Source organism: Neofelis nebulosa, chromosome 11 (genome assembly GCF_028018385.1).
Source record: "Neofelis nebulosa isolate mNeoNeb1 chromosome 11, mNeoNeb1.pri, whole genome shotgun sequence".
Taxonomy (NCBI): domain Eukaryota; kingdom Metazoa; phylum Chordata; class Mammalia; order Carnivora; family Felidae; genus Neofelis; species Neofelis nebulosa.
Window position 1 is genome coordinate 50712262 of NC_080792.1, and position 26830 is coordinate 50739091.

Below are 26830 nucleotides of genomic sequence, written 5' to 3' on the forward strand. Positions count from 1 at the left end.
GAAATAAATATAGAGAAGAAAACACTATGAAAGACTGGGCCTTGAAATGCTCAGTGTTAAGAACTCTGGGAGAGGAGGAAGAGCCAGCAAAGGCAACTGAGATGTAGCCATTGAGTTTGAAAAAACATCCGTAGTGTTATTGGAAGAATGTGGAAGTCGAGTAAAAAAAGTAAACCAGCAGAGATGGACCAAACTGTCAAAAGCTGCTGTTATGTCAGGATGAGGACTGAGAATTTGTCATTGGATTTAACAACATGTTGGTAGTCTGTGACTTTGACGTGCAGCTTTGATAGAAAGGTAATTAATGGCCATAGCCCACCTAGAGTGGATTTAAGAGCAAATATGAAGAAAGATTTAGAAACTGAGAGGAGAGACAACATTTGAGGGTATTTGCTGTAGTGGAGTTGAATAATGGGACAGTAGCTGGTGAGAGAAATGGGATGAAGAGATTTAAGATGAGAATGAAAGCATGATCTAACCATAGGATCTGGTTAGGAATGCGGAAACTTAATGATTCAAGAGAAAAAGGGTAGTATTGCTGAAGCAATGTCCTTGAACTAGTGAAAAAGAGTGTGACATCACTGGTGAAGAGATTGGTATAAAATAGCAGTATTCTCCTGTAGTAAAGGTGACCAAATATATGAGTGCCCATGCTGACATTTAAATATATAGGTGTGTGTGTGGTGACAAATCTGTGGCAGTTTTCTTGATGGTTTCATTTGCTTCAGAGTGGTAGCCAAAAAGGTCTTAGCTATGAATGAGGATCAGTGGGAGAGCTGTGTGAGGTTTGAGAAGAGGGAGGAAAATGTAAAATATGGTCTCTAGCAGAATGGGAGAGTGAACAGACTGGTGAAGTGTGAATGCCAAGCAGAATTAGGGGCCAGCTTTATGTTTGTGATTATGAATTTAAAGTGGGATCAGTCAATATGATTTTATGTATTCATCCAGACTTACTTAACTGCGTGGGTACTAACAAGAGTTAGTTGGAGAATTGGATTTAACTAGGATTATGATTTTGACAAACTAAAGACAATGAAGCAGAAGAGAGCCAAGAAAGCATTAAAGATGTATGCAAGTGAGTGATTGTAATAATTGACCATGTAATGTAATTTGGGGTGATAAGAAAGAGAAGCTGTCTATATATAGTGTATGTATATGTGTATGTATATATATACATAGTAAAGGAGAGAAGTTTAAAGGTATTGAGAGGCCAGGTTATTAGAAGTGTCATTTATGGAAATATTAAAATCTTAGGAATTAAAACCGGTGAATGTTGGAGAGGTCAGTAAACCAGGAACTAAAATTGTCTAGCAATGAGATTGATGACCCAAGAGAGGTAGCTTACATCAGTAATGAGAGGTAGTGAGAGATATAACCTAACATATAACATGAAAATCAAAGCTGGCAGATTTAGGGTAGGAGATGTAGGGATAGCAGTTCTTCTGTTCCATCTTCAGGGCCACGGGTATAAGACATGTGTGGGGGAGGATAAAGGTCACCACTTGAGAGCTGCAAGGGAAGCAGTGTTCTTAGTGGGGAGCTGGGTTTCTATTCGAGCACTGGTTGGCAGACTATAGCTCACAGGAAAAATCTGGCCCACCACCTGTTTTTGTATGCCCCATGAGCTAAGAATATTTTTTATATTTTTTAAATGATTGATAAGAGTTCAAAAGAAGGAAAATATGACATGTACAAATTGTATGAAATTCAGATTTCAGTGCCCATAAAATAAAGTTTTATTGGGACATAGCCACATTCATTCTTTTTTGTATTATCTGTGACTGTTTTTGTGCTACGGTGTCTGAATTGAGTAGTCCAGACAGAATTCCTACAGGACATTGTTATTGCTTCACATGGCTACTCAGCTAAATCACAGTGATACAATTACAGCTGAACAGAGTTTCATGTGTATCACCATATGACAGCATTTTATTTTATTTTATTTTACCAGTGCATACCCCATTGTGTCAAAAAAGAGAAAAGTGTGGGGCGCCTGGGTGGCTCAGTTGGTTGAGCATCCGACTTCGGCTCAGGTCATGGTATCGCAGTTCGTGAGTTCGAGCCCCGCATCAGGCTCTGTGCTGACAGCTCAGAGCCTGGAGCCTGCTTTGGATTCTGTGTCTCCCTCTCTTTGCCCCTTCCCCGCTCATGCGCTGTCTCTCAGAAATGAATAAACGTTAAAAAAATTAAAAAAAAAAAAAAAAAAAAGAGAAAAGTGAACTTTGAATGTTACCATTTTGAGGCACAGTCAAGTGTGGATTATTTTGTGAAGTTAAATGGCAAAGCATTGTTTATTATGCAGTGATACTGTAGCTGTGCTGAAATTATATATATTGACATTACCAGAGTCAGCCCTCATCGTAATATTCCCAAATCACAGGAAAGCAAAAATAGTCAGAAAAAAAAAAGAAAATTTGAAATGGAATATCTAATTACAGAATTTTATTCACAAAAAAAAAAAGGAATGAGGCTGTGACTTTACATTATTAGTCTATGAGTGGCTTGTTAGCCAAACAGGGAAAGCTGTTCACCAATGGTGAGTGTTTGCAGCAGCAAAAAAAAATAAAAAATAAAAATATTGTATATAGAGAAAAATTTCCTTAAGACTATTAGCTTTTTGGCAAGAACACTTGCTCAAAGAATTGAGGTCATTGAGAGCAACATCAATAGTCAAAAAATAAGACGAACAATTTTGAGTGATTTTCCTTGATTCGTGTTTATTTTAGGATTCAGCGCTGAGTTGGGAGTAACTAAAGAATTATCTTCTCTGTGTAGTCTGCATGGAACAAGTATAGGCAAGAATATTTTTAAAGAAAGATGAGAAAATAACAGGTACAGTTTGAAATGGAGTCTGCTAAGGTGTGTTACAAGTGATAGTAGTTAAAATTACGTATGGTACAGAAAAAGGCTTAGTTGGACAAATTGACAAAGCTTGTGCAAACAGCAAGGTGGTTGAGGCCTATATTTATTTATTTTATTATACATCAGCAGGTACATTGTGGAAAATATCTGAATCTATCATATGTTATTTTACCACAGTGTAAGTGGTACATCGTTCTTTCTTGTGGACTTACATCATCAATTCTGTAAATTTTTGTTAGAAATTGGAACTGAACATCCAATTTATCTTAGTATAAAGCAAGTTGATTGCTTAGCAGTGGTGATGTTTAGTTGTGATTTTTTAAAAAAGATTGTTACAGACTAAATTTTGTGTAGTCCCATTCCCCCCACCCCCCTGCCATTTATTTTGTCAAAGCCTTAAACCCCAATGGCTGTATTTGGAGATAGGGCCGATAAGGAGGCAATTAAGGTTAAATAAATGAGGCCATTAGGGTGGGGCTCTGATAAGATAGGTTGGTGTCCTTAACCTTGTCTCACACTTGAGATCAAGTGAACACACAGAGAAATGGCAGCTGCCAACAAACCAAGAAGAGAGGCCTCACCAGAAATTACACGTTGGTCCCCTGATCTTGGACTTCCAGCCTTTAGAACTGTGAGAAAATAAATGAATGTTGTTTAAAGCACCCAGTCTATGGTATTTTGTATGGTAGTATGAGCTATCTAAGACAAAGACAAGATGAAGGTTTTTCTAAGTGAGAAGAGCCATGTTCAATTGTCACTGAGTTTTCATTAAACACTGATTAATTTTGGAAGTTAGTTTTTGTCCCAGACTTGGTAATGTTTCTTAATGAATACAACCTAAAATTAACAGGCAAAACCGCGCTTATTATGCCATATGTAAATTAATAAAGTCATTTGAATCACGAATCAAGCTGCTTTATATACTTCCTGTGCTGTCAGAAATTAAAACAGGAAGCAAGATCATCATTCCCACATAAATTTGCAGCAGATATATTTTCTGAGCTCCAGCAACAGACTTTGTAGCCTTTTTATCGCTCTAAACCTCATATAACCAGAGCTAGGGATCCTTTCTCAACTCCACAGCCTATTATATAACACATCCTGGTTCAGAATTCTCTTAACTCTCATCTGGAGCATTACAGTACTCTTAAAATTCTATTAACTTCCAGTATTGTCCTTATCCAGTTCATCTTTTTACATATTTCCCAGAGTGGGTTAGCTGAAATGTAAATTTAACTTTGTTTATCTGCCTTATTTCCTTTCTCGATGTTTCTCTGCTCCCAACAGATCCCACAGGACTCTCAGGGACTGCATTATGGAAGAATTCAAAGTAGATGAGGCTCCAGCCCCTCTCTGATATCCCTACCACCACACCACTACCCTCCTGAAGCAGGGCACTTTCTTTTATCTATTTTACATATTGAGTTGCTTTAAATTTTATTGTGAGAAGGATTTTTGATGATTAAAGTTTTATAGCTACTGGTCTACAGGTAAAGTTCAAGCTCCTTAAGCAGTTTGGGGTTCTACAGCGCCTCCTTTGAACCCTTGTCACAAACTTAAGCAACACAGAACTTTCTCCTATGTAGTTCCTCTGTGCCTTTGCTTATATTACCCATCTGCCTATAGTATTCTTTCTTTTCTTCTCCCTGGCTAATTGCATTGCTTCATTTTAGGCTTGTTTCAGGTGTTATCTCCAGAAAGCCCTTTCTAGCCACCTCCCTCCCAGGCAGGTTGGGGTTAGGCATCTTTCTTAGTGCTCTACAAACTGCTTATCCTCCTTACAGCTTTTTTGTTGTTGTTTGTACTTTTTTTCCATTGTTTGTTTCTGTTTCATTTGCTAGAGGTTGGACTCCTTAAGAGGAGGAAATATGTTTTAAAGTCATCCTTCTATATCTACAGTGATTCTAAAGAGCCTGTATGGTAGACATAAATAGTTGTGCAGTATATTTGATTACTGCCTGTATCTTTCTGATGCATCCTGCAGTAGATATGTAACCTAAAATTAAATGTACTTATGTTATCCCTGTGTAAAAATTTGGTTTCTGTTGCATGTGTTTATTGGTCATAATGTGCACAAACACTTGAGTTTAAATGTGCATTTAAAAAGAAAGATGAGAATATCATATGGAGTTTTTATTAATAACTAGAACTTCAGTTTAATAGCTGTTCTGTATTTGTACACGTTGAAATGTGAAGCTTTTCCATGTAATCTCATGCCAGTGTTGACCCATGTGGATTAAAATAGACCTATTTTAATCTATGACCAAATTAGGAATTAGAATATCTATCCAGTGGGGATTTGTAAATTATTGTAGTTTGTAGCATGACAGGTTTATATAAATAATTGCAGAGATTCCCACTGTGTTTTAAGTTAAAAACTAAATTCAAATAGAGAATTCAAATAGACAAATGTATTGATATAAGTGATTTTTTTTTTTGCATGTTTTTCTTGGATGTCTTATTTACATCTTCTTGGATCATCAAAACTTACTTGATAAAAAGAAAATTTTATTTCATTAATCTAAAGTATTTACTTGTGATCCCTCAATTCAAATTTGTTGTGTACTTAACTAATTTTCCTTAGTGTGTGTTAGTAGTATATTTATTTTCTGAAACATTTCTCAAGTTAGATTTTAATGAAAATATTTTAATAGAATGAAGTCATTTCAGAATTTATTAAAACAATTCTTAATACATTGAACATTGCTCTTTTATAAGCTTACATTTTACTATAAAATAGTCCTCAATGAATTTTTTTGTTTTTCAAGAACTTGCCTGTAATGCTTCAATGATTTAAAATTATAAACTTTTCTTTTCATACAGATAAAGACACAATAAATAAAATTAGAGATTTACGAATGAAAGCTGAAGATTATGAAGTAGTGAAGGTGATTGGTAGAGGTGCATTTGGAGAAGTTCAATTGGTAGGTTATTTTAATGAGATTAAAAACCAATAACTTTAGGGACGCCTGGGTGGCTCAGTCGGTTGAGCATCCAACTCTTGATCCCAGCTCAGGTCTCATCCCAGTTGGACTCCGTGCTGGGCTCCATGCTGGGCTCTGTGTTGGATGTGAAACCTACTTTAAAAACAAAACAAAACGATAACTTTAAAATTAAAAAATCCATTTGTGTGTTTAACATATATTATTTGGGATGGTATTGTTTTTTTTATAAAATTGTTGCTTTAAATTATTTTAGATAGTCTTGCCAAAGATGTGAAAAAGCCTAGAGTCAAGTATAGCAGATAATATGAAATATTTTCCCCAAGCATCCATGGGTAGAGAAGAGGTTTCAGACATCAGAAGAGAAATCTATACTTGTAATATTAGACTTCTAAAATGCTGTGGAATCATAAGTTTTATAAATAGAAAGCAGCATGCATAACCAGGTAGAGGAGATGGAGTGTGTCATAATGTAGGGAATAAAGATTTTTTCTAACATGACTTGCTTCTGGTAATTGAAGCCTTGAGATTATCTAATTGGGATAATTCAGCAGAAGAGACAAAATAAAAGTAGCTAGAACAATAATATTATTTAACAAGTTGTTAGAATAATTTGGTAAATTGTCCTGGTAAATCCTGAGCTTTAATTGTTAACAAAAGGGTTATTATTTTCCATTTTCAATTTTAAAGGTAAGGCATAAATCCACCAGGAAGGTATATGCTATGAAGCTTCTTAGTAAATTTGAAATGATTAAGAGATCTGATTCTGCTTTTTTCTGGGAAGAAAGAGACATCATGGCTTTTGCTAACAGTCCTTGGGTCGTTCAGGTATGATTTTGCTTCTATTTCATTATTGCTTTATGAGTTTGTAACTAAACGTATGTGAGAAGCTTAGATTGTTTTTTAGAAGAGTAATAGAGAATTTATTATTGATTACAGAATTGTCTGATATATCATTTTTTAATCATAAAATTTAATTTTATTGAGTTGTCTCTAGGAAGAAAGGCCAAAGCAAAATAATTATGTGCCTATAGACTTTAAATATTAGAAAACTTAACTAATCTGCTTTGATTTGGGGGAAGTCGTACATTATTATCTTATAAGAGGGTACTTTTATTTAATATTGAAATTTAAGTTTGTTCCCCAGATATGAGATCCTTTTCTTTTATTTAACCATCTGTTCCTCTATTTGTCTCTCTTACTTTGTGGAGAGGAAGGAATGGGAAAATGAAGGAAAGTTGAGTTAAGGTAGGCCTTCAAATAATCTTGTATTGGCTGTAGGGTTTTCAGTAGAAAGAAAAATACAGTAGAAGTCAGTAGTTATAGGTTCTAGTCTTAACTGTCAAAGACCTGTCTATGAAGCTGTGGCCAAGATATACATCTCTGGGCCTCAATTCCCTTGGTCAAAAATGTGGAAATTGCCTTAGATTGTTTTTTCCAACTACGGAGATCTCAGGTGAAGTCATGGGGACAAGCAGGAATTTGGGTAGGTTATAATTCTGGGTTTTCTGTTTCTACCTCAACTAGAGTGACTCCGCATTTTTTTTGTCTTATGTATTGGGGGTTCTTATGTAAAGATATATGGGGTAAGTAAATCATCTTCTGGTTTTAAAAAAAGAAAAACTGCTGGTACACTAATCATTTCTAAATTACTAATATGAATTTTGTGGTTTATTAATTTACAGTATATAGTAGAGTATCCTAAAGAAGCATACTAGTAATTGGAATAAAGAGAATATGGAAAATGTTTAAGATTTACATGTGACTTTTTATACCTGAAATGTCTGCTCTATTTTTATCAGTTGTATGGAGCAGGGATTTTCAGGCTCAGTATTATTGACATTTTGGGCCAGATAGTCTTTCGTTGTTGGGGCTGTCCTGTACGTGATCAGATTTTTAGCAGCATCCCTGGCTTCTACCCAGGTGTTGCCAGTAGCAGCCCTCCCCAGCCCACATACCATTTGCAACAACAGAAATTGTGTTTAGATACTGTTGAATGTTTACTTGGGTGGTAGTGGGGGGGGGGGGGGGGGTGGTGTCAGAAGACAGTTATTTCCTCTGGTTGAGAACCACTGCTACCAAATCAACATTGTTTCTTTAATTATGGTGCCCAAATGACAAATTGTATCCTTTAATTTGGGATAGCCATGAGATGCCACTTAGTTTCTTATCCTTTCCTAAAATATCTTTTTAAATTAAAATAACTAAATTGGTAACTAAAATCATTAAACACTACTGAAAAAATGAAACAAAGATTTTAAGTCAAATGTCTGTGTAAATAAGGTACCATTTTCTCTAGGGCTTTATTTTTAGTTTGATTCTAATCTTCTTGTGTTTACTCATTTAAAATGTTCTTTTGTGGGGCGCCTGGGTGGCTCGGTTCCGACTTCGGCTCAGGTCATGATCTCGCGGTTCGTGGGTTCGTGCCCCGCGTCGGGCTCTGTGGTGACAGCTCAGAGCCTGGAGCCTGTTTCGGATTCTGTGTCTCCTTCTCTCTGTGACCCTCCCCCGTTCATGCTCTGTCTCTCTCTGTCTCAAAAATAAATAAACGTTAAAAAAAATATATTTTTTTAAATGTTCTTTTGTAAATTTGCTCTTTTTTTAACTTCAGCGCTGGTCAAATAAGAAATTATATTTATGCTTGGTATTCTTGTGAATTTCATATCAATGGACCTCACTCTTCCTGCTTGACTCTAGCTGTTGTCCTCTTCCTGCTTGTTAGTTGTTACTGCTCCTCCTCTTATTGACTGCTCTTACTTATTGAGCATCTGTTGTACCCATTATGTTCTACATTCACTAATCTTTTTAACAACTCTGAAAGGTAGTTAATCCTTATTGATATGCCTCCAATTTATAGATTAATTTATGCTTCTCTTCATTAGACATTTTTAAGCACTTACAAACTGCCACTGCTACGTCCAGTCTTTGACCTAGCAGCAGGTATAAAAGTCAAACAAGTTTATATAGTCCCTTAAATTTTTCTGGAAGAGATTGTAGTGACAGAGACTTAAGGAGGTTAAACAGATTGCCCCATCACACAGCTAATGGACAGCTGAGGCTGTAATCGTTTTTTTAGACTTCTTGAGAATTGTGGTATTAATATAAATTTAGCAGTAGACCTCACCAAAGCACATGTTAAGTCAGAATCACAATATTTCTTTGCTTAGGAGACTTGAAAGTATTATAATTTTTAAAAAATTCTCACTGTATAAAATTTAATTAGTATAGCAACATATAGAGAAAAAAGTTTCCAACTCCTTAAAAATAACCACAGTTAGGGGTGCCTGGGTGGCTCAGTCGGTTGAGTGTCCGACTTCGGCTCGGGTCATGATCTCACACTCCGTGGGTTCGAGCCCTGCATCGGGCTCTGTGCTGACAGCTCAGAGCCTGGAGCCTGCTTCGGATTCTATGTCTCTCCCTCTCTCCACCCCTCCCCTGCTCATGCTCTGTCTCTGTCTCAAAAATAAATAAAAACATTTAAAAAAATTAAAAAAAAAATAATCACAGTTAATAGTTCCTTTGAATATGCAAGGCTTTGTGGTATTTATGTTTGTGTGTGTCTTTTTTTTAAAGAGCACTATAATTACTGCAATTTGATTATTTTAATTAAATCTTAGTATTTTTGCCATTTTTTTAATGAAACAGTTTCGCTTAATGATTTTTTTTTTCTGTATTTGAATAGCTTTTTTATGCATTCCAAGATGATCGTTATCTCTACATGGTGATGGAGTACATGCCTGGTGGAGATCTTGTAAACTTAATGAGCAACTATGATGTGCCTGAAAAATGGGCACGATTCTACACTGCAGAAGTAGTTCTTGCATTGGATGCAATCCATTCCATGGGTTTCATTCATAGGTAAAGATAAAAATGCTTTAAATTTTTTCATTTGTTGAAGGGGGAGGCTGAAAATTACTTAAACTTAATTTGATTAGCATTTCCTACTTGAAATCTACCTCTTCCCCTCTCATGTGACATAAGTGGTATTTCAGAATTTAAAACTTTGAAATTCATAGTGTTATTATTTCAGCTTAATGTTGATATAAATGTATTCTTTAATGTCCCTTAATCTGATTACATAGCTTTTATCTGGTGTTCTGAAAAATAAAAATTACAAGCTGGTTTTCTGAGGTATGTGCCAGAGAGTTAAACACTTTAAATTTTGTACACAAATTAAATTGCTTTTGATTAGCTTTTTATGCAAAATTTTAAATATATAAATCATTTTGCTTTTAATTAGTGAATAAATCATATTTATTTGTTAGAAGAACAATTTCATTTCTGCAAACACTGCTTGAATCCAATGCAGTTGCTGTGCCAAGTGCCAGTGATAACAAAAATGAGCATGATTTAGACCGAGTCCTGGGGTTATTTATATATTTATGTTGAAAAATGTGTTTCAGTTACTTTTATGTCTGAGTGTAATGTTTTTTATGGTTATTCTCTCTCATGGTTTGCCTTCTGCTTTGGAAGAATCAAACTCAAATTTTAATAAAAGGGAATATTAAATGTCCTTCTCTGAGGCATTAACATGTAAAGGAGTTTCCCTCCTGAAGTTCAATTTATAGATGTGATAGAAACACCTAGGGATCAGAAATGGCCTTATCTATAATGAGTAAAGATACATGGCCTAAAATAACTGCCTCATAAAATTTTGATCAGTGTCTGACCAGTTTTAGAAACACTCTACTGTTTTTGTTTCCCCCCCTCAGAGATGTGAAGCCTGATAACATGCTGCTGGATAAATCTGGACATTTGAAGTTAGCAGATTTTGGTACTTGTATGAAGATGAATAAGGTTAAATAATTAGATTTTAACTTAGTTTTTGCCATTTCAAGATAGATGCTTTTTAGAAAAATGCTGTAAGAATGTACTAACCGTAGCTGGTCTTGTACAGAATTGGTGTGACCTGTCTTAATTGTTGAAATAGATGCATGGTTTCAATTTTGTATTAGTAACTTGTAAGTGATTTATATTTTTCTCTGTATTTAAAGTAAGTGTTCATTGCCAGGTTTATTAAATCCTTTATAACAACTCTGTAATATACACTACTACTGGTAACTAGAAATGGAATTAGTCACTAACTACTAAGACCAGTGTTAAAATTAGACTTTCATAAAAATTGGATCTCAGTGATATGTGTATTTTTTAGTGTTTTACTTAGCCTTCTGAGAACATGTAAAAGATCTTACTACCTATTTTGGGAGTCAATCTTTAAAGATACCATCCTCATTACTTACATAATAAATAACATATTTATAGCTGAAGTAGCAAGTATGCTTACTTTGTTTCAGTTGAAACAGTTTATATTCTTTGAAACTTAACACAGAACAATACCAAAAAATCGTATTTATTATTTCAAAAGGAGAATTATTTTGGTTAGAAGAAAATACTACATGGAACTTTTGTGTGAACATTTAATTGTAATTCTGTTGTGTTAATACCAGCTAAAATAAGTAACAGATATGTATAGTTTTTGCATTTAGTTTTTGTGGGGGGGGGGGGGGTTGGAGAGTTAAAATGCATATTAAGTAGATATTCAGTGTGCTCAGTGCTATTGCACCCTTTTCTTTTACACATGCTTCCCCATTTTATATTTGTACAGTCAATTCTTGAATGTTTTCTTCACAGTTTCAAGCAGAGTTAAATTGAACAACTATTTTAGCAAAAAAATATATATAATTAAATCAGCCTTTATATATTAATGTTATCAAATGATCATCCTATCAGTCCCTCAATCTGTTTGCATTGGCTTATATAGTTCTCTGCAGTTCAGATGAGGTCATTATATTGGCACAACTGTTTGGCAGTGTGTCTTCCTAGTGAGTATTATTACAAAGTAAAAATCACTGATGTATCCACACATACGCATATTACAAATATATTACATATATAATATGTATATGTGATTAGAGTGTGTTCATTTTTATCAAGTTTGCATTAGGTTTTAATATATCTTATAGCCCAAAGATTTAGAATTCTACAGGTTTTATTAGGAAAGTCCTTTTAAATAATTGAGGCTTTATATTTGTATCCTAATTCAAAAGTTGAACTGCCACTCTTTTTAGGAAGGTATGGTACGATGTGATACAGCAGTTGGAACACCCGATTACATTTCCCCTGAAGTATTAAAATCTCAAGGTGGTGATGGTTATTATGGACGAGAATGTGACTGGTGGTCAGTTGGGGTATTTTTATATGAAATGCTTGTAGGTGAGTAAAGGAGAATTTTGTGTGCCTCTAACATAGTTGTTCATTCCAAAACTTAGCCATTTTTCTTCTTCTAATAAAATATTTGTTACATTAAGCAATATTAATTTTGTTTGTAGAAAGCAAACTGATCCAAACTTGCTTTGTATGTTTTTAAAAGCTATTTAGAAGCTTAAAGCAACTTTGTGATATGTTTTCTTTTATGTATATATGTTAAGTATGTCTTTAATGCATATGTAGTAATCCTTATACAGGTAATATTGACTCTTTTCCTTTGAAACTGATTTTTTTAATGTATCTTATTTATTTTTCTTTTGTTTCCCTATCAATTTTTCAGGTGATACACCTTTTTATGCAGATTCTCTGGTTGGAACTTATAGTAAGATTATGAACCATAAAAATTCACTTACTTTCCCTGATGATAATGATATATCAAAAGAAGCAAAAAATCTTATTTGTGCCTTCCTTACTGACAGGTAAATAGTCTTAACATTGAACTTTATTCTAAGGAAATTCTCATTTTGCTGCTCAATATTTGAGGTCTGTATCTGAGCTCCTATATTTGAACTATTGAAATAAAAATATAACCATTCCCCAAATCATTCAGGACAGTGAAATCTAATATTTTATGATATTCTAGATGGCTTTTCTGGATCTCAAGTCACTTGTGTTACCTCAGAATTTGAAGTAATACTCTTTTCTGATGGCTAGACTAGATGATTTTTTTAAATTTCATTGTTGAATTTTTTAACTTGGTTAAGTATAAAAATTATATTTTCTTGAGTCTGAGGGTTTTTTTTTTAATTTTTTTTTTTAACGTTTATTTATTTTTGAGACAGAGAGAGACAGAGCATGAATGGGGGAGGGGCAGAGAGAGAGGGAGACACAGAATCCGAAGCAGGCTCCAGGCTCTGAGCCATCAGCCCAGAGCCTGACGCGGGGCTCGAACTCACGGACCACGAGATCGTGACCTGAGCTGAAGTCGGACGCTTAACCAACTGAGCCACCCAGGCGCCCCCTGAGGGTTTTTTAAATACATGTTAACATCTCTGAAATTAGAATACATCTTCTAGTCAATGGCATATATTAATTTAATTGGGAACATTTATTTCTTAGTGATGGGAAAATGATGCATCTTCCACTTGATACTATTTAAGATAATGCAGTATTGTATAGATGAAATCTGCTAAGAGAGTAGAATTTAAATGTTCTTACCCACTCCCCTCCCCACCCCACCAAAGGGTAAATATGTGAAGTGGTAGATGTATTAATTAACTCAATGGGAGCGTTCTTTCACAATGTAAAAACATCACTTTATACTCTACATATCTTAAGATTTTGCCAAATGTACCTCAGAGCTGGAAAAAAAGATTTAATTATGTATGACTGTATATTTGTTGAAATTAAGTAAATAGTGCAAAGCTATAAAGATGTATTTCCTACCTCCTTTCCTTTAGAGATGGTCATTGGTATGATGTCTTTCTGATTCAGTAAGCATTTTTATAAATGTATATGCATGTATGTGTTTTAGAAACAAAAATGGCATATTTTGTGTACCTTATGGTATACTTTTTTAAGCATGAACCAAATGACTTACTAAGATTATGTTTGATATTTATGTTTATATATTGTTAATTTAAATATTTGGGAGGCCTAGTGCTTTTAGATATGTTTCAATTTTAAATTCATTATAATTAAAATAAACTTACTGTCCTTCATTTTTTCCTTTAGAGCTTGAAATATACAGTATTTCAAATTTTTACATTTAATATATGTACTCTATAAATATAAGTACTATGCTGTACGTTAGGTGCTAGGGATAAAGAAATGAAAAAGATATACATCCACTGTTCACTACCTCATAGTCCTTTGGAGGAAATAGACAAGCGAATGAGACATTTATTGTACAGAGAGATAAGTACTCTGAGTTTAATACTGTTTATATGCCGTAGAACCATGGACAGTTTCCCTGATCTGGCCTGGGGGAGTCAGTGAAACCTTTTTTTAGAAAACAATTTTTTTTAATGTTTATTTATTTTTTAAAAAAATTTTTGAGGTTTATTTCTGAGACAGAGCATGAGTGGGGGAGGGGCAGAGAGAGAGGGAGACACACAGTCCAAGGCAGGCTCCAAACTCTGAGCTGTCAGCACAGAGCCTGATGCGGGGATCTGAGTTTAATACTGTTTATGTGCCATAGAACCATGGAGAAGTTTCCTGATCCAGCCTGGGAGAGTCAGTGAAATCTTCTTTTAAAAAAAAATTTTTTTTTTTTTTTAATTCTTGAGAGAGAGAGAGAGAGAGTGAGCGAGCGTGAGCAGGGGAGTCAGAGAGAGAGAGAGAGAGAGAGAGAGAGAGAAACAGAATTTGAGGCAGGCTCTGGACTCCCAAGCCGTCAGCACAGAGCCCGACGCAGGGCTCGAACCCACAAACTGCAAGATCATGACCTGAGCGAAAGTCGGACTGTCAACCGACTGAGCCACCCAGGCACCCCATGTTTATTTATTTTTGAGAGAGAGACAGAGAGACAAAGTGTGAGCAGGGGAGGGGCAGAGAGAGAGGGAGACACAGAATTCAAAGCAGATTCTAGGCTCTGAGCTATCAGCACAGAGCCTGACGTGGGGCTTGAATCTACGAACTGGGAGATCATGACCTGAGCCGAAGTCAGAGGCTTACCTGACTGAGCCACCCAGACACCCCAGTGAAAGCTTCTTAAAAAGATGTCACATTATATCAAAAGCAATTTATCTTTTAACTCATGAAAAATTTTGGAATTCGGGATATTCTTGTTTATAAGCACTCTAGTAGAGAACAGAAGTTGTTGAGTTCTCCTTTCCAAATCAGCTAAAGGCACATTTTTAAACATTTTATCTCTGTGTATACCTAAGAGGCCAGGAATCAGTAATTTGTCCCATTAAAACTCAGTTTTGTAGTAATGTCAAAAATTAGTTGTCATTGGTTTTTGACTGGTCACAAATATTTATAATAGGGTATTAAATGGAAATTTTAAATTTAAGATGTCTTTCTGAGCTTTTGTTAGCTTTTGGTATAAAGTTCTTGGTTGCAAAAAATGTATAACTACCACTGTTTTGAAAATCTATCAAGAAAATTCACTGTATTATGGGGCACCTGGGTGGACTAGTTGGTTGGGCACCCGACTTTGGCTTAGGTCATGATCTCGCAGTTTGTGAGTTCTAGCCCATGTCGGGCTCTGTGCTGACAGCTCAGAGTTTGGAGTGTGCTTTGGATTCCCTGTCTCCCTTTCTGTCTGCCCCTCCCCTGCTCATGCTCTGTCTCTCTCTCTCTAAAAAATGAATAACATAAAAAAAAAAAAAATTCACTGTTTCATTCATGATACTAATGAAGCAAGGCAAGTGATTTATCAGTATTTTTGTTGTCCATAGAAAAGTCATTGAGTATCAACAAGTCTGTGTTTTTCATATATATATATATATATATGTATGTGAATTTTTAAGTTTATTTTGAGAGAGAGAGCACAAGCAGGGGAGGGGCAGAGAGAGAATCCCAAGCTGACAGCACAGAGCCCAATGCAGGGCTTGAACCCACCAACCGTGAGATCATTACCTGAGTTGAGCCAAAATCAAGAGCTGGACACTTAACTGACGGAGCCACCCAGGCACCCCCTCATACATATTTTTAAAAATTCTTTAGGATTCTGTCTTCAACTAGTTTTTTAATTTCAGCTGAAAATTACACTGACAACCAATGTAATTTCAAGGTGACATAAAACTATTTTTATCATCATGCACAGATTTTAGCATTATGTCCACAAAGATATCTGGACAGGTTATAATAATATCTTAAATGATTAGTAACTTTTTTCTTTCCCTCTATTCAGAGAGGTGAGATTAGGACGAAATGGTGTGGAAGAAATCAAACGACATCTTTTCTTCAAAAATGATCAGTGGGCTTGGGAAACACTCAGAGACAGTAAGTTATTTTTTTCTTGAACAATACAGTGGATATTCAAAAGTAGTTGTAGTAAATAATCTGTTGAAACTTCCATGCTAATATATGTGTATAATAAAAATCTAAAGTACACAGATGTGGTTATGTATATTATCCTACCCTAATTAGAGAGAGACTATTTGATAATATTGGGAAAATAGTACTGCTACTTCTTTTATATCCCATTTGAGATACCAAGATGAAATATTATATAAATGAGGTGGAATTAGGCTCAGCAGTCATGCTTTGATATTTGATCTTTGTTGACTTGCCTTTTGTCTTAGTATTAAAATATCTCATTGTGAAGAAAGTTAATAAAGGGTAATTTAAATTAAAATATATTTCCTGTGAAAGGACAAGTTATCTTGTTTTTACTAAACTTAAAATATAAAATATAAAGTTCTATTATTGATAAACACCAGAATTTAATTTGTATGTAGATACAGGAAATTCCATACTTGATTCCATCAGATTTGCAGCTTGCAGTTCAGAAATGAAAATATGTAGTGTGCAAGAGGTTCATTTTCAGTCAGGTTAGGACATTGCCCTACTTAAAAAAAAAAAAGTTAAAATTATAAATGATTCACAGAAAACCTTGTTTAACATAATGGACTAAAAATTATAATGGTACCCAAGTTGACCAACATCTTTTTGTGGATTTGGAAGGCCAAGCATTCATCTTTTTCCTGTTGAAGTCTCAGGAATTTTTTCCCTATTCACAGAAAGGATAATATATACCAGTTCCTAACTTCCTGCTGTAGCAGTAAAGTAAACAGTAATAATGGAAATAAATTCAGCTGTGTGGTTTTAGAAACAGTTACAAATTAAATGGGTAGTACATACTTGTCTTAATGACTCCCTGTGTAGTTGAGACTGTGAGGGAAAGATTAGAAGAAATGAATCTTGTTAATTTTGAAGAAGCAGTTTGTAGTTTTGCCAACATTAGTGAAATATCCTAGTTACCAAATTTTTTTTTTTTTTTTTTTTTTTTTTTATTTATTTTTGGGACAGAGAGAGACAGAGCATGAACGGGGGAGGGGCAGAGAGAGAGGGAGACGCAGAATCGGAAACAGGCTCCAGGCTCCGAGCCATCAGCCCAGAGCCTGACGCGGGGCTCGAACTCACGGACCGCGAGATCGTGACCTGGCTGAAGTCGGACGCTTAACCGACTGCGCCACCCAGGCGCCCCACCAAATATTTTTAAAGTAACAGTTATATTGCCTTCAGGTACAGCACATACACTGTATACAGGCTATACAGTTGACTGAGAGGGAAAAGGGGAAATAAATTCTTGGAGGAATTAAATTATACTACTACAAAGAATGACACTGAACGACCTGCTATGTGGAAAAGCTACAGGCACATCTTGACCCTCAGAATTTATTAATAGTTATATACTGGGAAATAGAGAACTTCCTCCTCCTGACAAGTAAATGTGACATGATTATTGTCTTTATGCTGCATGAGAAACTGATGTAAAGACCAGGATGAAGACAATGGGATGATGAATTGTTGCACTGAAAAATTTCGTGGGTTTTTTTTTCAAGCTATGCTCTTAGAAGTTTAAGAAAGCTGAAAGTTTACAGATACAATTATAATCTGAAGAAAATTTAAAAGGCGATTGAAGAAAATAACAAAGTATCTTTCATATTGGTTTAAATTATTTTTCAGAGTGAAACGATGCATAAATAACCATAGAATAACCACAGAGTAAATCGCTCTAAACAGTAGGGAGGACATATTTCATTTAGTGTACTGAAAAACTGGTATTAATTAGGAGAGGGGGTAACCTAGTCAACAAATACTGAACATATGCTATATTCTGAGTACTGTTCTATTTCAGGCACTAGGAAAACATCAGTGGTCAAACCAACAAAAGTTCTTCTAGTGGAATTGGGGAGTCCAAATCAATGGCATTTTATAATATTGTTATACCTCCTTAATGTAACTGTTTATATTAATTTAAAGAACAGGTAAAATGAATTACTTTATTGATTTAAATCAAACTTTAAAGAATTTCTATAATTAGGTAATTTTATTAGTATTAGTGTTATTTCTCTATCTTTTTTTAAAAATTTTTTAATGTTTATTTTTGAGAGATAGAGACAGAGCATCAGCGGGGGAGGGGCAGAGAGAGAGGGAGACACAGTATCCAAAGCAGGCTCCAGGCTCCAAGCTGTCAGCACAGAGCATGATGCAGGGCTCAAACCCACAAACCGTGAGATCATGACCTGAGCTGAAGTCAGACGCTTAACCGACTGAGCCACCCAGGCGCCCCTCTCTATCTTTTTAAAAATCTATATTATCTGTGATTTTGCTATGGTGTACTTAGATTTAACATAAACACTTTGCTATCTTTTCCTAATCCTAATGGCTCCTATTTTGTAGTTATTGTTAAAAAAAAAAAAAAAAAAGAGGAAAGAAAGAGAAATTGAAGTCTGTAGAACTTATTGTTCTCTGCTTCCCTTTCCCTCTTCCTACCCCTTCTTTACTTCCCACCCCTAAAATACCAAGAATACTTTTATTGTGAACTGACCTCTCTGACCTGCTAAGCTTTTAAAAATTATATAATAGTTATAATTCTTTTTAACTTTTTTGACACTCCAATTTTCTTTGGTAGTATTGCATACCTTTTCCAAATAATACTTCTTTTCGTAGTTTTACCACTTACATATCTACAAGTTATAATGGCAGTTAATCTTCATCTCTTCCTTGATGGTGTGGTCGCAGGGTACAAAATAGCTTGAATTTTGGCAGCAATTCCATGAGCTTCCTGATCTTATTCACTCTTAATTTAGAGGCACAGAGTATTAAGATTGTAAAATTACTTTTCCACTCATGTGAGATAGAATTGAAGAAATGACTGGAATGAGATTAAAGATAGAAGAAGAAATGAAAAGACCTAAATAACCTGTTACAGGTTAACTGCTAGCAAATGATAGTGTCAGGATTGAAATCTGTCTGACTGCAAAGCCTTAGATCTTCTGGAATACCATGTGCCATTTAACGATTTCCATTATTCAGTATTTTTTTTTTTTTAATTTTTTTTTTCAACGTTTTTTATTTATTTTTGGGACAGAGAGAGACAGAGCATGAACGGGGGAGGGGCAGAGAGAGAGGGAGACACAGAGTCGGAAGCAGGCTCCAGGCTCCGAGCCATCAGCCCAGAGCCTGACGCGGGGCTCGAACTCACGGACCGCGAGATCGTGACCTGGCTGAAGTCGGACGCCCAACCGACTGCGCCACCCAGGCGCCCCTCCATTATTCAGTATTATACAAAGTAGAAGTGTAGGGAATCAACATTCTTGGCAGTTAAATTTTGGGGAGAAGAACTGGTAACGTTTATTATTAGATATGACAATACAATATTAATAATACTATGCTAAATATAATAATATGGTAATTTGCAAAACATTTTGCCATTCATGATCTCATTTGAGAAAACATACTGCCATTACCCAATCCACCTATAGCTGGTGGGAAAAGATGCAAGGTGATAACAGGGGTAATTGTCAGCTCATGTGATAACTTTTCCAGTTAGTTAAAAACAAACAAAATTTGTTGTCTGTAAGCACATAATCCAGGTTCTATATGCTATTCCAGGTTCTGTGGATTTTTTTTTTTTTTAATGTTTATTTATTTTTGAGACAATGCGAGAGACAGAGTGCAAGCGGCGGAGGGGCAGACAGAGTGAGACACAGAATCTGAAGCGGGCTCCAGGCTCTGAGCTGTCAGTCCAGAGCCCAATGCAGGGCTCGAACTCACGAACTGTGAGATTATGACCCAAGCCAAAGCCGGATGCTCAACTGGCTAAGCCACTCAGGCACCCCCAGGTTCTGTGGATTAATTAAGTCTAGTGTCCTCTCTTTTAGAGTTGTACATTCTCATGGGAGAGATTATCAGTGTAGGCTTCATAAAGAAATCTAGGGCCTACCAAGCTTCAGGGTCTTAGGAATTTAGACTTTCTTAGTATTATATTGGGTTCATGTTTTAAAAACATAAACTTAAAGAAAAATTATCTTTTTATTGTAGTAAAGTATATATAACATAAAATTTACACATTTAACCTTTTTTTTTTTAAATGTTTATTTTGAGAGAGAATGAGCACACACGCACATGCACTAGCTGGGGTGGGGCAGAGGGAGAGAGAGAATCCCAAGCAGGCTCCATGGTCAGCAGGGAGCCTGAAGCAGAGCTCAGTCTCACAACGTGAAATCATAAGCTGAGATGAAATCAAGAATCGGATGCTTAACTGACTGAGCCACCCAGACACCCCCCATTTTAACATTTTTAACTGTACAGAGCTCAGTCGCATTTAGCATCTTCACATTGTTGTGCAAACATCTCCAGATTTTTCTCATCATCCCAAACTAAATTTCTTTATACATTAAACAATAACTCTCCATTCTCTTTTACTCCCAGCCCCTAGTAGCCACTATGCTACTTTCTGTCTCTATGAATTTGACTGTTCTGGTTACCTCAAATAAGTGGAATCATACAATATTTATCTTTTTGAGATTGATGTATTTCTTAGCTTGCCTTCAAGGCTCATCCATGTTAGAGCATGTATCAGAATTTTGTTCCTTTTTTTTTTTTTTTTTCCCAACGTTTTTAATTTATTTTTGGGACAGAGAGAGACAGAGCATGAACGGGGGAGGGGCAGAGAGAGAGGGAGACACAGAATCTGAAACAGGCTCCAGGCTCCAAGCCATCAGCCCAGAGCCTGACGCGGGGCTCGAACTCACGGACCGCGACATCGTGACCTGGCTGAAGTCGGACGCTTAACCGACTGTGCCACCCAGGCGCCCCAGAATTTTGTTCCATTTTAAGGCTGAATAATATTCCATTGTTAGGACATTTTTTGATTATTGATTAATTTTCTTTTAGGTATGTTCAGATTTTTTGTTTGAAGTAAGTTTTGGTAGTTTGTGTTTTTCTAGGAATTTTGTCATTTCATCTAGGTCATCTAATACGTTGGTGTACAATTGTAGTTCTACAATTGTAGAAAAAAATTTGTAGTTTTTTCTTTTAGTGTTGTTATTTGTAAAAGGTTGGTAATTGTGTCCCTACTTTCATTTCTTTTTTTTTCCTTCTGCTATAAAACTTTTGTTTGTTTGTTTTTCGGGTTTTTTTAAATTTATTTATTTTTTTAATTTTTTTTTCAACTTTTTTTTTTTTATTTATTTTTGGGACAGAGAGAGACAGAGCATGAACGGGGGAGGTGCAGAGAGAGGGAGACACAGAATCGGAAACAGGCTCCAGGCTCCGAGCCATCAGCCCAGAGCCTGACGCGGGGCTCGAACTCACAGACCGCGAGATCGTGACCTGGCTGAAGTCGGACGCTTAACCGACTGCGCCACCCAGGCGCCCCTTTATTTATTTTTTTAATTTACATCCAAGTTAGTTAGCATATAGTGCAACAATGATTTCAGGAGTAGATTCTTTAAAATGCCCCTTACCCATTTAGCCCATCCCTCTTCCCATACTGCCTCCAGTAACCCTCTGTCCTCCATACTTAACAGTCTCTTATGTTTTTGTCCTCCTCCCTGTTTTTATATTATTTTTGTTTCCCTTCCCTTATGTTCATCTGTTTTGTCTCTTAAAGTCCTCATATGAGTGAAGTCATATGATATTTGTCTTTCTCTAATTTTGCTTAGCATAATACCCTCTAGCTCCATCCACGTAGTTGCAAATGGAAGATTTCATTCTTTTGATTGCCGAGTAATACTCCATTGTATATATATACCACCTCTTCTTTATCCATTCATCCATCGATGGATATTTGGGCTCTTTCCATACTTTGGCTATTGTTGATAGTGCTGCTATAAACATTGGGATGCATGTGCCCCTTTGAAACAGCATGCCCGTATCTCTTGGATAAATACCTAGTAGTGCAGTTGTTGGATCATAGGGTAGTTCTATTTTTTTTTTTAAAACTTTTTTTTTTTCAACGTTTTTTATTTATTTTTGGGACAGAGAGAGACAGAGCATGAACGGGGGAGGGGCAGAGAGAGAGGGAGACACAGAATCGGAAACAGGCTCCAGGCTCCGAGCCATCAGCCCAGAGCCCGACGCGGGGCTCGAACTCACTGACCGCGAGATCGTGACCTGGCTGAAGTCAGACGCTTAACCGACTGCGCCACCCAGGCGCCCCAGGGTAGTTCTATTTTTAATTTGAGGAACCTCCATACTGTTTTCCAGAGTGGCTGCACCAGTTTGCATTCCCACCAGCAGTGCAAAAAGAGATCCTCTTTCTCCGCATCCTCACCAACATCTACTGTTGCCTGAGTTATTAATGTTAGCCATTCTGACAGGTGTGAGGTGGTATCTCATTGTAGTTTTGAGTTGTATTTCCCTGATGATGAGTGATGTGGAGCATTTTTTCATGTGTTGGTTGGCCATGTGGATGTAGTCTTTGGAGAAGTGTCTATTCATGTCTTTCGCCCATTTCTTCACTAGATTTTTTTTGGGGGGGTGGGTGTTGAGTTTGATAAGTTCTTTATAGATTTTGGATACTTTTTATCTGATATGTCGTTTGCAAATATCTTCTCCCATTCCTTGGTTGCCTTATAGTTTTGCTGATTGTTTCCTTCACTGTGCAGAAGCGCTTTATTTTTTGAGGTCCCAATAGTTGATTTTTGCTTTTGTTTCCCTTGACTCCAGAGACATGTTGAGTAAGAAGTTGCTGTGGCCAAGGTTAAAGAGGTTTTGGCTTCGTGGGTTTTGATGGCTTCCTGTCTTACATTTAGGTCTTTCATCCATCTTGAGTTTATTTTTGTGTATGGTGTGAAGAAGTAGTCCAGGTTCATTTTTCTGCATGTTGCTGTCCAGTTTTCCCAGCACCACTTCCTGAAGAGACTGTCTTTATTCCATTGAACATTCTTTCCTGCTTTGTCAAAGATTAGTTGGCCATACATTTGTGGGTCCATTTCTGGATTCTCTATTTTGTTCCATTGATCTGAGTGTCTGTTTTTGTGCCAGTACTGTACTGTCTTGATGATTATAGCTTAGGACTACAGCTTGAAGTCTGACTACTTTCATTTCTGATTTGTGTCTTCTGTTTTCTCCCCTTAGTCTGCTAAAAGATTTGTTGTCAATTTTGTTGATTCTTTTTTAAAAAGTAATTATTGGTTTTGTTAATTTCACTATTAATTTTCTATTCTTAATTTTGTTTATCTGCTACTCTAATCTCTGTTGTTTCTTTCCTTACGGTTGTTTCTTTCCAAACTAAGCTCTGGGCTTAGTTTGCTCTTTTTTTCCTAGTTCCTTGGGGTGACAGCTGGGCTATTGATTTGAGACCTCTCTCTTTCTCTTTTTAAGTTTATTTATTTTGAAAGAGAGAGCACAAGAGGGAAAGGGGCAGAGAGGGAGAGACAGAATCCCAAGTGGGCTCTGCACCATTAGCACAGAGTCCGATGTGGGACTCGAACTTGAACTACAAGATCATGACATGAGCCAAGATCAAGAGTTGGATGCTTATGAGGTGCCTGGGTGGCTCAGTAAGCGACAGACTTTGGCTCAGGTTATGATCTTGCAGTTTACAAGCTGGAGCCCGACATTGGCTCTGTACTGACAGTTCGGAGCCTGGAGCCTGTTTCTGATTCTGTGTCTTCCTCTCTCTGTGTGCCCCTCCCCCCGCTTGTTTTCTCTTGTTTTCTCTCTCTCTCTCTCTCTCTCTCTCTCTCTCTCTCTCTCTCAATTAAACATTGAAAAAAAAAAAAGTCAGATCCCCCAAGAGATCTTTCTCCTTTTTTTACATAGGCATTTACAACTAAAATTTTTCTGAGTACTGCTTTTGCAAAATCCTTTAAGTTTTGGTTGTTGTTCATTTTTATTTGTCTCAATGCATTTTTTCTAATCTCCCTTGTGATTTCTTCTTTGACTCCTTGTTTTTGTTTTTGTTTTTTTTTAAGAATATGTTATTTTAATCTCTTTGACATCAACCGTAGCAACTTCTTACTAGATACATCTCTGGAGGCAAGGGAAACAAAAGCAAAAATGAACTATTGAGACTTTATCAAGATAAAAAGCTTCTGCACAGCAAAGGAAGTAGTCAACAAAACTAAAAGACAATCTTTAGAATGGGAGAAGATATTTGCGAATGACATATCCAACAAAGGATTAGTATCTAAAATCTATAATGAACTTATCAAACTCAACACCCAAAAAACAAATAATCCAGTTAATAAATGAGCAGAAGACATGAATAGACATTTTTCCAATGAAGACATCCAGATGGCTAACAGACACATGAAAAGATGCTCAACATCACTCATCATCAAGGAAATACACATCAAAACTACAATGAAATACCACCTCACACCTGTCAGAATTGCTCAGACTAACAACACTGGAAACAAAAGATGTTGTCAAGGAAGTGGAGAAGGGGGAACCTTCTTACACTGTTGGTAGGAATGCAAACTGGTGCAGCCACTCTGGAAAACAGTATGGAGTTTGCTCAGGAGGTTAAAGATACAACTACCCTATGACCCAGCCATTACACTACTAGGTATTTTCCCAAAGGATGCAAAAATACTGCTTCAGAGGAATATATGCAGCCTGATGTTTACAGCAGCCTTATCAACAGTAGCCAAATTGTGGAAAGAACCCCATATGTACATCAACTGATGAATGGAAAAAGAAGATATCACACACACACACAGTGGAATATTATTCAGCCACCAAAATGAATGAAATCTTTGGGTGTTTGGCTGGCTCAGTCAGAAGAGCATGTGGACTTTTGATCTCAGGGTCATGAGTTCGAGCCACATGTGGGGTGTAGAGATTATTTAAATAAATAAATAGCTTTTTTTTTTTTAATGAAATTTGCTATCTGCAATGACGTGGATGGAGCTAGAATATATTATGCTAAGTGGAATAAGTCAGAGAAAGACACATACCATATGATTTCACTCATATGTGGAATTTAAGAAACAACAACAAACGAAGAAAAAAAGAGAAACAGACCAAGAAACAGACTCTTACCTATAGAGAATGAACTGAGGGTTGCTGGATGGGACGTGGGTGGGTGATGGTTAGATGGGTGATGGGTATTAAGGAGGGCACTTGTTGTGATGAGCATTGGGTGTTATATGTAAGTGATGAATCACTAAATTCTACTCCTGAAACTAATACTATACTGTATATAAACTAACCGGAATTTAAATAAAAACTTAACAAAAAAGAAAGCATATTATTTTCAACATACTTGTGAACCGTGTTTCTTCTATTATTGATCTTGTTTCATTCCATAGTGGCTGGTTTATATGATTTCAGTCTCTCTAAATTGCTTAAGTTGTTTTTTTGATCTAACATATAGTTCTGGAGAATGTTTCATGTGCAGTTTGTATTCTGCTCTTGGTGGTGGAGTGAGCTTTGTACGTCTGTTACATCTAATTCATTTATGGTGTTGCTCATGTCTTGCATTTTCTTATTCATCTTCTGTTTAATTGTTTAGTTCATTTATTGAAAGTGGGTTATTGATGACCCCATTATTTTAGAACTGTCTGTTTCTCCATTTATGTCATTTTTTACTACAAATATTTTGGAGCTGTGTTGTTAATGTGTTGTTTATAATTGTTGCACCTTCTTGATGAGTTGACCGTTTTATCAATGTCATCAATATGTCCTGTTTTTCTTTGTCTCTTCTAACCATTTTACTGATTTTGTCTGATGTTAGTATAGCCACGTCAGCTCTTTTTTCCATGGAATATCTTTCATTCTTTTAACATTTTTATGTCTGTGGATCTAAAGTGACTGTACACTGCATATAATTGGATCAATTTTATTAATCCATTTTTCAGATCTCTACGTTTTATTAGTGACTGATTCATTTACATTTAAAGTGAATACTGGGGGCGCCTGGGTGGCGCAGTCGGTTAAGCGTCCGACTTCAGCCAGGTCACGATCTCGCGGTCTGTGAGTTCGAGCCCCGCGTCAGGCTCTGGGCTGATGGCTCGGAGCCTGGAGCCTGTTTCCGATTCTGTGTCTCCCTCTCTCTCTGCCCCTCCCCCGTTCATGCTCAGTCTCTCTCTGTCCCCAAAAAAAAAAAAAAAAAAAAAAAAAAAGTGAATACTGTATGTAAAGACATCTGCCATTGTCCTATTTTCTGTATGTCTGATTTTTTTCTGTTCCTCATCTCCTACATCATTGCCTTCTATTGTATTTAATGGATTGTTTTATAGTGTACTGTTTTGATTCCCTCTCTTAATTCCTTTTCCATATATTGTCATTTTCTTATTGTCATCATCCTGGGGATTATATTTAACATCCTAAACTGATAACAGTCTAGGTTGAATTGATACAGTTTACTGTCAGAAGCATACAAAAATTGCTTTTATACAGATCTATTTTCTTCTGTGTTGTTGTCACAAAATGTATCTGTATATATTCTGTGCTTATTAACATAAATTTATAATTATTTTACCCATTTTATTTTAAGTCATATAGGGGGGATAAGTGGGTTTATTTTTTTTTTAAGTGGATTATATAACAAAAATATATAAAGCTGGCTCTGACATTTATCAGTGTAGTTACTTTTATTTCTTTATTTCTTTGTAAAGGTTTGAGTTAGTGTCTAGTGTCCTTTCATTTAAACCTTAAAAACTCTAACATTTCTTGCCAGACAGGTTTACTAGCAACAAACTCCTCTTTCTTTTATCTGGGGATATCTTAATTTCCCTGCATTTTTGAAGATAATTTTGCGGGATATAGAATTCTTGCTTGACTGTTGTTTTCTTTCAGCACTTTAAATATGTCATTCCACTGCCTTCTGACCTTCAAAGTTTTTGCTTAGAAATAGGCTCTTGATCTTATTGAGGATTTCTGATGTACGATAAGTCAGTTTTCTG

The 26830-nt window shown here is 36.0% G+C and overlaps 1 protein-coding gene across 3 annotated transcripts in view; it reads left to right on the forward strand.

Moving 5' to 3' along the window:
- Window positions 1-26830, forward strand: part of ROCK1 (Rho associated coiled-coil containing protein kinase 1) — a 163846-nt gene that overhangs the window by 55398 nt on the left and 81618 nt on the right. For all 3 annotated transcript variants that reach the window (XM_058692553.1, XM_058692555.1, XM_058692554.1), the window contains exons 3-9: window positions 5686-5786; window positions 6495-6632; window positions 9487-9662; window positions 10517-10601; window positions 11873-12017; window positions 12352-12490; window positions 15871-15962. In XM_058692553.1, the coding sequence (XP_058548536.1) occupies window positions 5686-5786; window positions 6495-6632; window positions 9487-9662; window positions 10517-10601; window positions 11873-12017; window positions 12352-12490; window positions 15871-15962 (876 nt within the window). The remainder of the gene's footprint in view (window positions 1-5685; window positions 5787-6494; window positions 6633-9486; window positions 9663-10516; window positions 10602-11872; window positions 12018-12351; window positions 12491-15870; window positions 15963-26830) is intronic.